The sequence below is a fragment of the Convolutriloba macropyga genome, chromosome 10, assembly GCF_964194025.1.
Source record: "Convolutriloba macropyga chromosome 10, txConMacr16.3, whole genome shotgun sequence".
Taxonomy (NCBI): Eukaryota; Metazoa; Xenacoelomorpha; order Acoela; family Convolutidae; genus Convolutriloba; species Convolutriloba macropyga.
Window position 1 is genome coordinate 60,221,724 of NC_134477.1, and position 13,049 is coordinate 60,234,772.

Genomic DNA, 13,049 nt, shown 5'->3' on the forward strand with positions numbered 1-13,049 from the left:
TATGATCGTAAACAAAAAAATGTTTTGATTATGTATCTTTCACGAAAACAGTGGTAACTTATGGTACTGTAATATATCGGGAAAGGGGTGATGTTAATATTTTTTGATATAAAATTAACGATGCATGGAATAGACTTGTTTTTAGAACGCGCTTTGTTCGCCCTCAAGCAATTTGAAATTCTGATTTTTGGTCTATATATTTAGATATGGTGGAATGATCTTTTGCTTAACTGTCTTGTCTGTTTTGGCTAGTCATTTGGTATCTCTATCAAACATCTGGAGGACGTTTTATTTTGTTTTAATGTCACTAATTTTGCAAAACTGGCGGAAAATCTGACGTTTGGAAATTCTCGCAATCCGAGAGGAAACAACAAGCGCTTCCAGAATTTTCCCCTGGATAATCAAACGTTATCCAGGGGAAAATTCTGGAAAGGCTTATAGTTTGGGCAATTCAGAATCATAGCAGAAAAAAGGAATTGTTTTGCGTCATATCCGCTTATTTCGGCTGCCAAATTTTGCACTATTTTGTTGGCTTTCCCCTTGATTTCCCTCCTATTTAAAATTGTTTGTTTTTTCCCAACAGCTCAGAATGCCAACTGACCATATTTTTTGTTATTTTCGATAGTTTCCCTCGCAAGATCAAGGCTGGCCCCAGCGAGCTTTCCTCCACCTGTGTATTTGAACTCCACCTCTAGCAGTGGGAAAATAGGGCATCCGCGTACGTGGAAAAACAGTAACGCCAAATCACACCAAAATAATGGCAATCATTATGTTAAGAATCAAATTTCCTTCCTAAATCGTGACAATGACGATCGAGAAAATTAAAAATTTCTTGACAATAAACAAGCAAAAAAACTAGTTGCATTGACACATAAAACACATGATATTACGCTGAGCCCATTACAGTCACACTAAAACAAGCATAAGAAGAACTCGAACACAATTAAAAAAACCATTCATGATTATTTAACTATTTGTTCCGACCCATTTTAGTGGGGGAGGAACTATATGAACTTTTTTTGTTCAGTCAATTTTGGCCGATCGACATAATAACCGTAGAGTTGTGAGTGGTATTATTAGAAAGCCCGTCCAGCGCAGAATATGGCATTAAAAAGATATTTGAATTGATTTTTTACGGAGAGTTATCGAGATTTCAAGTTTTGTAAACATTCGGCCGAATTAAGCTGCTTTCGTTCAAAATTTTCCGCGTTTTTTCTCCCAATTTTTGTCAATTTTGCTAAAATATTAAAGCTAACGGAAGTACAACTAGGTCCTTTATTGAGCTTATGAAGGTTATGTCCGCAGTTTTTAGGTGTATCTGGCATATTTAAAGAAAGTGAGCTAAAAATGCACATTTGGTCTAAAATTCGAAAAAACTCTGAATTTTGAGAAAATTAGCATAAATTTCTGCCAAAAAACTTGGATCGAACAGTTCAGCAACCTTCCTCTATCCTTAAAGGTTATAACATTAATGGTTTTTTCTTTGAGGATAGAGGAGGGTTGCTGAATTGTTAATCCGGTGGGAATTTATGCAATTTTTTTCAAAATTTGGAATTTTTTCTTCGAAATTACACCAAATTTGCATTTTTAGCCCACTTTATTTAAATTTGCCGAATACACCTATAACTGCGGACATAATCTTCATAGGCACAAAAAAGGACCTAGATGTACTTCCGTTAACTTTGAGAGTCCTCTGCAATTAGAACTTTACCAGTTTTCTCCAAACTTAAACTCAATAATCATACAAAAAGCAATTTTTATGTTTGATATATTGAAAATTTTCGTTTTCAATTTGATCTATTTCGCAATCATTTGATTAATTGAGTGTTTTTGCAATTCAAGTCGACGCGCAACAAAATCAGGGCTTATCTTCATCTCACCGTGGATCCTTGCTACAAAAAATCTTTTAATTTTATTGGCGCGCGGCCTTTTTTCAAAAAATTTCCACATTTGCATTTCTTCATGCCAAATGCTGACCAATATTTTCAAGAGCTCAATTTTTGACAGATGATTTTCACAAAATATTGAGACCAAACAAACGTATATTACGGTTTCAGAGTTAAGCTGACCGAAAATCTCGAAAAATTTTTGGACTTCTTATGTTTTGCTTTCGTTTGTCTTTTTTTGTAGTCCAGCGATTTAGTCTCGGCAATCAAAGATCCAATTAGTGTCTTTAGGAGGCATAGTTGAACCTATACAATGTTTTCAGAAAGTTTTTGTTATCTAAAGTCTGTTATGACTTTGAATATCTTTATTTTTTAAGAAAATGTGGGTGATTTTTTGAAATGTGCCATTATTTGATCGCAATTCTCTATTACCACAATACTGACAAGTCCATATGATAAAATGCATAGTTCAAAATATGCACAACGTTGTCGCAAAACGTAGTATTTTTTTCAATTATTTGCCTGTATGTTTGTAATTCTTTTTGTTGTTATAAGATATATGTCAATTAATAAAAGGCTTCAATTGCTTCCCCAAGACACATAACCGAACCTATTCAAAGATTTTACTTGATAGCTAACTGTTTTAATGACTTTCAAATGAACAGTTAAAAAAAGAAAAAAAACAAATTGTATCTTTTTTGATCTCATTATGGTCATTATGTAACTCGATCTAATTATCAAAAAGTCTCAACGACTTTTGTTGATGATTCACTGCCATTTTCACTCAAAATTTAAGTGAACTTAGAGAACTTTTTAACTTTGACGTTATTTGTCCTTCTTTTTGTCGTCGTGTGATGTACAATAGATAATGAAGTGTCTCCATTGCTCCCTATGTAGATACAAATGATCATTTTGGTCATTTCAGTAATCATCTATGGATTTTAATCACATTGAAATTATTTATTTTCAAGAAAAGAGTTTTTTTTGAACTTTGCCCCTGTTCTGCTTTTTTTGTCAACCTGATACCCAGTCGCATTCAGGATAGGTCCTATATCCTTTCTAATGTAGTATAGTTTTTTTTGTTAAAATTAGGTTTTATTTGATGCGAGTTTGATTTTTTTCTCAAATATAGACATCGGGATTTGCTCTTATTTTTTGCTTGTTTATTGAGCTTAATGATTGTCTTATCTACTAGTCCTAGTACATACAACTAATTTCTTCAGGCCTTCTACGTGCCATTGATTTATTCCACTAGTGATTTGTCGAGCAATATGTATGTTTTGAATGTTATATATCTCTTCTTCATTTGGTAGCCTCCTGTTTCCAAAATACACAACATTGGGGTAATTTTTTGGACCTTTTATAGAATTCCCCTACCCTGTATCTTTATCAGGAGTTTTACAATATTTTGAATAAAAATCAATTAAATTACAATGAACAGCGATCACATATCAAGGCAGATTTTTGATCAGGTACAGTTTTACAAATAATAAGATATACTCTAACTTCTGATAAAGTTTAAAGCAAACGAACTAACAACACACTAAAAACAAGTCTATCAGTGCAAAAAAATTGATAAAACATTCAATAATATAAAGTTAATAGCAGATAAAAAAGATTGCAATATCATTACATATTTAGAGTCATATGAAGGCACTCAATGTGTGTTGGTTAGGAGGAGCACTTCTGGTGTAAAATGGTTTATTTTGATAATTTTAACGGAAGGAAATCCTAAACATATAGATGTGTACGTTGACCCAGTGTTCAATGAAACAAATGCAAGCATTTGAAAAAGTTATTCGTGGAATCTTTGCTTATATATGATTTATTTCGTTCGTCGAGGATTTTAGTGGTTTTGCTCTGACATATTTTTTCAATCGAAAAAAAATTATAAATATAATTCATGGTAATGATAATGATCAAGATATTAGTAAAGCTAAGATAAACGAGACAACGAGGCCCGATATTGTGCGCTTGCACTCAATGTTCTCACCCCGCTCTATCAACAACTTTGGCGTAATTGTCTACCAAATGAGGAAGAGATAGCAAACCTTCAAAGATCTCACATTTTGACCAAAAAGAATTAGTGTATGAATAACAAATTGCTTCGAACTCAAATCACTTAGTAAAGTAAAAACAGCCACATTGGAGGGCCGATGAGACCTAACAGTTTTAAGACTATGAGACATGACAAACAAAAACAATAAATAACAACAAACATTCAAATCCAAAACTCAAATCTAGCTTTTGAAGAAAAAAACTATGCATCATAACAAAGTTAAAATAGTCTAAAATAAAACCTAAGGTAAAAAAAAACTATTACCTTTTCCAATATTGATACCTTCCTGGGTCGAGGTGTCAGCGGTGCTCCAACGCAATAATTTGTAAGAAATAAGCTAAATGGGCTAAAATTATTCAAGAAATGAGCTTAAAGCGCTGAAATGCGTTGAAATGTGCTGAAATGCGCTGAAATGTGTTGAAACGTAGTGAAATGCGCTGATTTTTTGGAAGTTCGTGTGCAAAAATCTTACATTTTATATAGCTCTGAAATGCGCTGAAACTTTGTTAGAAATGCTTTCAAATTCCAGCGCATTCCTCAAATAAATTAAACGGATTTCAAAGCTTTTTGGCAACGATTCATGATTTTGGTATATTTACTTTGGTCTTTATCAATTAACTTTTTGCATGAAATGCGCTGAATTGCGCTGAAATTATGTCGTAAATGCGTTGAATTTGCAGCGCTTTTCTTGCCAAATTTTTTATGGATTAATGTAAAATCAAATTGAATGAGAAAAAATCAAGGAATTATTGGCGCAGAGGATGGGCACGGCACCGGAGAGCAGGATTCGAGCCTGAAGACCCTCATTTTGTGAACATTCAGTGGTTTGGAGCGCAATTCTTGCAATGCTTGAGCGCATTTCAGCGCATTTTTTTTTAAGGTTTTGGGCTTAAACTTTTGAAAAATCAGCTCATTTCAGCGCATTTTTCACATAATTCTTAGAAAATTTCGCGACCCGTGTTTAGTCATATTTTATGCGTTTTTAATTTGACTGTAATATGTACCCGCTACTATCACGTGCATCGCGTGCCCTTACTTAGTGCTTGTTTTTATTGACCCTGGTTATGATTTTGTCGTGATTTAGAGGTATTTTCTCAGCATGCGCGCGGATACCCTGTCCGGCTTCTCCCGCTTCCACCAAGATAGACACTATCGCCAAAAATGTGACAGGAATCGGTTTCATTTTGCTGAAACATACCACAGCTGAAGGTAATTTAAATATCTATTCTGATTCGGACACTCGTTTTTGTTTTAGCCATACCAGTTATGCTTTATGTGTTGTTATAAATAGCCCTTTAAACATGCAAAAAAAGCTGTGTAAAGAGCGGTTGATAAGCCAAGTATTAGATGGAACGATGATTTTGAGTGATTATGTTTGTCTAAGAGTAACTAGGTAATAACGGGAGTGCATCTATATTTGTTAGTTTAGACTTGTGAAAAAATTGCAGTACCGGTGTCTCCCATAACTACTGAGTATAATCAGTATTGTAATGACCAAACAAAATAATGTATATTGTCTGCTTCCAAAACAGAGCTGGAAAACTCTGTGCACGTCATTTGAATTAGGAAGAAAATTGTAAGACTTTTACTTGGGTTACGGAAAAAATTTATGAACATTTTTCTTTCAATGGTTCACAAATTGGAATGACATTGATTCAAAGTTTTTTGTTGGCTATTATGAAAGTTTGTTTTCAAACCACTTTAAAATGATTTGCAACTCAAATGGCTGCGCCCAAATGATTGCTCAAATGTTTGACAGCTCGGCAAAGAGTTATCAAATTTGACGAATTAAGTGGTACTAGAGTTTTTGTATATCCCAACAAAGAAACTTTTTTTAACCTTCTATGGAAAGTTTGAAAGCATTTCGGGCAGCTAGCTTAGTTTAAGTCCAATGCTCCAGATTTCAACGAATTGAAAAATTTTGAAAATAAAGTTTGATAACCTAACATTATGCTTCGCTTGATTTATGAAGCAGTTTCGATGAATGAATTGAATTTTCTCCTAATTTCCAAAAATTCAGGTGATGTTTAATAAACACAGATAAAACTCTATTAAAAATAAAACGCCTAATTCATAATAGATTACAAAGTTTTGATAATTTTGCGAATTTGAAAACAATTTTTTGCGACTCTGGCAGATTTTTCATGAAACTACTGTGACAAATTTTTTCTGTGAGCCTTTCAATCCATTTGTCTAAACATTTATTAAAAGTTTTCTGTTGACAAGAAAATTGTCGCTGCAAAAAGAAACAAAAATTTGTTGATATAAGGTTAATCCAAGACTTAGAAAACTAAGAATGATAAACATTAATGTTAATGCAAGTATACTTTGTATTAGCAGTCCTCATGTTGGAAATTATTATCTATTAAAAATCGTTTTATAGACTTAGTAAAAGAACAGGGTAAAACCGAGAAAATACAACAAATTGGGTGAGACTGATGAACCTGAGAACTGAAACAAAAATATTTCTTGATAAAAACTGATAGATTTGATATCTAACTGACAATAAATTTTTCCTTTCGCAAAAAAGAAAAAATTTATAAGATCTAAAATTGCGGTGAGCAAAAGACGTGTGTGTTAACATTAGGGTTTTCAAAAGCTTGCGCAAGTAGAATATGATGAAGGCATCTGAGCTTGTCTTGAACAGATAACAAAATTCGAGTTGATACCAAAATCGAATGGAAGCGGATTTTTGTGAACAGTTGCAAAGAGAGATTTATTTCTTACGAGTTCGAACTACTAGTAGTAGTGTAAGCCCCATAAACCTCCTAGTAATTTTTTATCCAGTCCATTAAATACATTCGGCCATCAAGCATTAAATCCAGCCCCTCATAGAAATAGATAAAGACAACACAAAATTGCCTGAAAGCGTGGGTAGGTATATAACCGTTTTTTTACATTAACAATTGAAATATCCCAGGTTGAACACCTTAGACGGAACTTTGAAAACTTGCTAAGACTTATACGCTGCTTTAGAAAACTTACAAAACTTTGTACGGCACCGTAAAAGGCCGTAATAAATTTTCTACGGCACCGTATCCAATTGATGTAATTGCCAATTTCTAAAGTCTACCTTCCTAAAATTGAGATTAAAAACAACGATTATCTCATACAAGTTATTTTTTCACTAATTTTTGGCACTTTTCACATCTATTAAAAATTTAAAAACTTAGTACGGCGCCGTATAAGGCCGTACCAAGTTTTGTAAATTTTCCGAGATATTTTTTCAAATTAATTTGCTCTGCACGTACACCTAACGGTCAAAAATTTTACCTTGAAACAGTTCAAATTGGCACAAACCTATTACGCCCATTGTGAGGCCGTGCAGAACTTTGGAAGTCTAATGATATCTTCTGCAGTTCATGTCATTAATCAACCAGAAAAACATTCAACTCCAAATATCCAGCAAAAACGTCCAAGTTGAATTTTTAATTTTCAAACAAGACCAATGCTTACGTATTATGTCTCAAAAAGAGGTTAGCTGTAAAATAAAATGCGAAAAAATAAAAATTTTGCAGTTTAAGTGAACCAAATAATAATAGTACTCTTTTTAACATGAAACCGTCAGTACCTCTTACATAGCTGGTAAATAAATATCTAACAAGAGGCCCACAGATTATAGGAAAAAAAATTGATGTGTTTGGTTTGCGTTCGGTTCAATTAAATCTGTTCTGGTTTCAGAAAAAAAATTTTTTATTCAAATTTTGGCTCATTTGAAAAGCCAGTTACTTTTGGACATTCACAACAGCCAGAGCCGTCTTGCAGACCTACAATGTGATAGTTTAAACTATTTACAAGAACGATTTAAGAAGAATCTTCAAATGCGCAACAATAAATGCATTTGATCGCTTTAAAAAAGTAAACCAAAGTTTTATATTTTTTGAACTTCTCTATAGTTTTGGCATCTAACTGGCTAATTAGTTTTGGCATCTAACTGGCTAATAAGAAGTTGTTACTGCATGCAATGTAATTGGTTTGTCTTGAAAATTTGCTTTGACCGGTTATTCACGATTTTAGGATTTTTGAAAATTTTATTTTATCTTAAATTTGTCTGTTTTGGAGAGAGCTTTTCGAGCCTAGTATTTTTTTAGCTAGTGCTCTGCTCAATGCTCCTATAGCTTTATTTTTTTTATAACTCCGCCGTAGCCGGTCCCCAGCCCGGATGAGAAAGGAGGAGGGAAACACACCCAGAACATACTGGAAAGTCTCAAAAGTCGGGTTATTCAACTTGACTGGAGCCTTTTCCGACAATTTTCCAGCTGTGTTTTTTACCTTAAAGACCTTATTAATCTTGGTACGGCCCTACTACCGCACCTTATTAGTCTTGATATGGCATTAGCACGGCACCTTATAAATCTTAGTACGGCCGTACTACGGTGCCGTAGGAAACTTGACAAGACTTATACGGTGCTGTAGTAAGGCCTGAGTAATTTTTCCAAGTCTGGTCAACCTGGGATAGAAATTCTATAATATGTCAAAAAATTGAAATATTTGAGGAAACAATCGGAAATTTATCAGTACTGTCCTTCCGACCTAGCCTTGGTGGTTAACTGCATGACAAGAAAACAGAATTTATGTAGACTCACATGGCAGAATCCGCCTCAATGTTGCTGTGAAAAGTTGAAATTCCTGTGATAATTGAGAAAAAACTGTTATGGAATTGTTTGCTTTTCTTTCTGACTGTGTGAAATGAAACTACAATGTCAAATGCCTACTTTCAATCTCAGTTTAATCCGAATTAGCACCCGTACGACCCACATAGGCAATTCCTTGGACCCATTTCTCAACTTGAAATTATTATCAATTGAAATTTGCCCCCTAAAATATATCCAATCAAAAAAGGGAAATTTTTCAACCAAATTTTCAGAGTACCTTTAATTTTCAGTTAAAATTGTGTAAAAATTTTGTTCAAATATTCAATTGAAGACAAAAAAATGAAAACAAGTAAGAAAAATTGATCTCAGACCGTTTTATAGGGAAAACCTACTCCGGAACGAATATGAAGTCTCGATCAGTACTTCTTCAGTGAAATACTGGTTCAGGACACAATGTGCACGATCGTGCTGATTTTGCTGACCTCCCTCCCCCCCCCCCCCCAAGTAATTCAATATGAGTCGATTCATAACACATTATAATGTAAAGAATATCACGTGTACCTACGCCCCGTATACTATTTGCCCAACAATTGTGGGGAAATGATTTCGTTACAGCTCATGAAAGATCAAAGTTTTAGTAAGTCCTGTAAATCTTGACAAGTTATCATTATTAATGATCATATGCCACAATTTCATTCAACATCAAAACAACAGAATGCTGCTATTTTTATAAGCTAGAAAGCAAGAAAAGTTCTTTTGTGGGCAGTTATCAAAATGGTGCTTCAAACCAAAACCCACTTTGACCTTTTGACAAGAAAAACAGCAGTTTTTGAGGACAATGGAATTTTTGAAGCCTAATCGTTTTTACAGGGTTAGGCTTGTAAAAAACTTGTATTTTTTCCAACATAATTCCTCGGATCTTTTCCGTTTGTGTCCTTGTGCACGTTTGTGAATCCACGATTGATTACATAGTAAATCATTATGTTAAAATATGGCACGTGGTTCCGGGGGTTGCAAATAATATGCACCTACTAAATTGGGGGGGGGGGCACAAACGGAAAAGATCTGAACCCCCTCAATTTAACGCATTAACCATACCAAAAATACATACTAATAAGGAAACAATTAGAGATGAGTTTTTTTTGTTTCTTTTTCGAAATGCAGTATTTGGACTGACTATACTGTTCGTCGTCAGTATTTGAGTACAATCTCTATTCAACTATTGGTGAAATTATCACCGCTGCAATCTCCTGAATTGTTTTGTTAAATTCATTGCAAGTTGTTCTGAACTCCAGTTGGCTTTTCTGATTTCGATAATTGGGTGGAATTCTATCTCGTCATCGGATGAGACCAAAACCATATACTTTGTTTCAATTCTGTTTCTTTATCGGGTCAAATTTTTCGGCAAATTGATAAGTTTTACTGTTATATTATTTATACTTGCAAACAAAAGCAATAATAAATCTTTGAAAAAATTGTCCTTGACGATTAAAACAAAGAGGAACTAATTCCAAAACTTTTAAGAGCCACTAAAAATTTTATATCCTTAAGTCATGCGCAGCTATCCCTCCTCACATCACCTGTTTGCCTTTTTCTAAAATCGCTTCAATTTATCACAGTTTAAAAACAACAATTCTTAAACAAAACCAAGAATTAGTGGATGCTATCTATAAAAAATTTTTCCATAAATTTAGAAGTTTCTAGGCTCTGGATAAAGGCTACCGGATATGTATTTTGGGCTTCCAATTCTGGGTTTAAAAAATGACCGTCCAAAACCTTCTAGTTTACGAGATATGACGATTTTTTGATTTTTCAAAATTTTTCGACAAGAACTTAGAAAACTCAAGATTTTTCAAGATTTTTCAAATTTTTTCGAAAAACTTAGAAAATGGTCTCTCTAAAACTGGTGTTAGCACCAAGGCATCGATACCGTGGCAATGAGGAAGAAGCTGAAGGTATTGATTACCAGGGAGAAATCTCGAAAAACTTTGAAAAACTCAAAAACTTTGAAAACTTTGTAAAATTCAAAAAGTCGAAAATTCATAGAACCTTAAAATTTATAACTGTCTTAAATATCGGTGAATTGATAGGGTGGACGTTAAGAGGATCGGATGATCCCGTTGTCCATCCTCTCCATACTGTGCTAAAATGATTGCTCTAGCGAACTAATATTGTTGTGATTCGTAATTGATAGAGAAATTTATTCTTTGTTTCTTTCTTTCAAAAATGAGAAAGACAAAACCTTAAAGATTGCTGAAAACCATTTGGCCAAAAAAGTTTACACAAACTGACAGTTACCTTCAAGAAGCAAACACAAAATCGAATCGAGGAAAGCAATGACTGCTTCAAAGAAAAATGCACCATTACAAATATTTATTTTTACAAATAACCAAACAATAAAGGGCTTTACCAGTTATTGATTATTCACGGGAAAGCTAAAAAATTGCTGATTATTAAAAAACACGGTTCTTTTGACAAGTTTGCATCTTGACAAGATTTAGCGGTGCAAATCAACAGTGCAATTGATATATGCCTAAAAATTGTAACCACAATATGTGGTCATGTGCAAAATTTCACAAATTATTTACTGCTTTTATGGCAGAAAAAATGCAATGACGCAAAAAGGAATTTAATGAGCACCTGAAAAATGTTTGCCTGGAACTAGGTGACCTGTATTTGGGTCGAAAATCGGGTGTATTGAAAACATAGGAGTGTTGTCTCCTGCGATGCTGTTCCTCCAAATATTATCGTAATCAAAAACTTTGCGAAAAACGTGGTCAGCATACCCTTACCACTAAATGTATTTGACAACAAAACCTTACCACTAAATTTGACCCAACCGCGCAGAAATATGTAAATTCTAAATACCACTTGAGTTCTAATACGTGAGAAAAATGAGAATTAAATTTGTTTTGTTAGCTGCTTTGTTTTTTCTGACACTTGTGCTGATTAGGAGCAATTCAAATCAAACACAAACATCTTCATCAAATCTTGAGTATAATTATATTGTCAGGCAAAGTGGAACAATTTGGAGCCAGAAAATTGTCCCATATTCTAAAATCTTTTTCAGAATAAAATTACTCTTTTTTCGCTTTAATGTGCGTAGCATTAAAAATAAGTAGAGAATTATAAGAAAAAGTTCCAAATTGACTCAAAAACCAGATTCCTAGAGTATCTTTATGCTAACTGAAACACTGATTCCCAAACAGCAAGATACCATTGTTAACAGTAGCAATGAAAAAATTTTTGTTACAAAAAGATGATTTAGGATTAACATGATTTAGGAGTTCAGAGTTGGAGTTGGCGGGTGAGATTGTGGTGGGGTGAGCTTGAGAATACTAGCAAAAATTTTTCCAATCAATATGTTTTGAAGTTAATACCTCTGAAAAAATTGTTTTTACTGAACACTTCGTAAACTTTAAACTGAATTCTTTCAGGTTTTTTGCTAACACAAATTGATTACAAAACTACCAAGGTTTATTCATTTAGAGACGATATTCTCTTGTTGAATGACTACAACATTGATTGATCCGATTTAAAAAACTAGTTGATAGTTTAACATCTTGATGGCACTAAACGCCACAAAAATCGGCACATTCAAAATCCTTGTTTAAAATAATCAATTGCTTATCGGTCACTGGTTTTGTGACAACCAATCAAATTGTAGAATAGATTTTCTGTTTATCACCGTATTCCATCGGAGTAAACTGGAAATGATCGAGAACAATGAATAGGCTTCCTTTTTGCAAAAATGACATTGTATTTCTTGGTGGAATATGCAAGATGGATGTTGCTCTTCCGGAGCGGCAATCGAGACATTGATTGAATTTTTGCAAAATTCAAGGCAACTTTTAAAGTACAGTTGAAAAAATGACCATAACAGATATTTAATTTTTCAATATAACCAAACAAAAAAGGGCTATACCAGTCAAATCAAAGGAAATTAAAATATTAACAGCAGTTAAACATCTCTTCTACAATCAGAACAGACTTCCTCAAAGCTATGGTACGAAGTGCCAAAACCTATGAAACTGCAAAAGAGATGCTAAGCACAATTAATCTATTGATTTTTGAAGTCAGTGTGAAAAATTGAAAACGAAATGAATTTTCCTCAAACTAAGTCTAGGAAAACACAACATTTGCAAAAATGTGCTTGAAATTGAGGCAGACATAGTCAAGACTATAAATGCAACTGATTTGCATTGCTCACAAAACAATTGCGAAAATTGGCAAAAAACGTGGTGTATTGATTCCTCTCAAAATTCAACAGTTGGAGGCTCACTTCAGAAAAATGCAAGTTCTCAGTTCGGAAGTCAAATTGAAGTTGACGAAACCATTGACAACTTAGATAACAGTAATCCACCATCTCAGAATTTGATCGTGAGTGTGCTCCAAAAAACTGGGAAGTTACTTGATTGGTACTCATTTGCAAATAATTTTTTAAAGTTTGAAATCGAAAAAAGTGTTGTTTTTTCAAGTTTTCTAAGGTATGCATACGCCAAATTCAAT

The 13,049-nt window shown here is 33.6% G+C and overlaps 1 protein-coding gene across 1 annotated transcript in view; it reads right to left on the reverse strand.

Moving 5' to 3' along the window:
- Window positions 1-8,612, reverse strand: part of LOC142348780 (uncharacterized) — a 70,377-nt gene extending 61,765 nt beyond the window's left edge. Inside the window, exons 1-3 of the mRNA XM_075400277.1 lie at window positions 8,532-8,612; window positions 5,059-5,132; window positions 602-691 (exon numbers count right to left, since the gene is read on the reverse strand). Of these exons, the coding sequence (XP_075256392.1) occupies window positions 602-691; window positions 5,059-5,128 (160 nt within the window). The 5' untranslated portion in view covers window positions 5,129-5,132; window positions 8,532-8,612. The remainder of the gene's footprint in view (window positions 1-601; window positions 692-5,058; window positions 5,133-8,531) is intronic.
- Window positions 8,613-13,049: the final 4,437 nt, after the last annotated feature.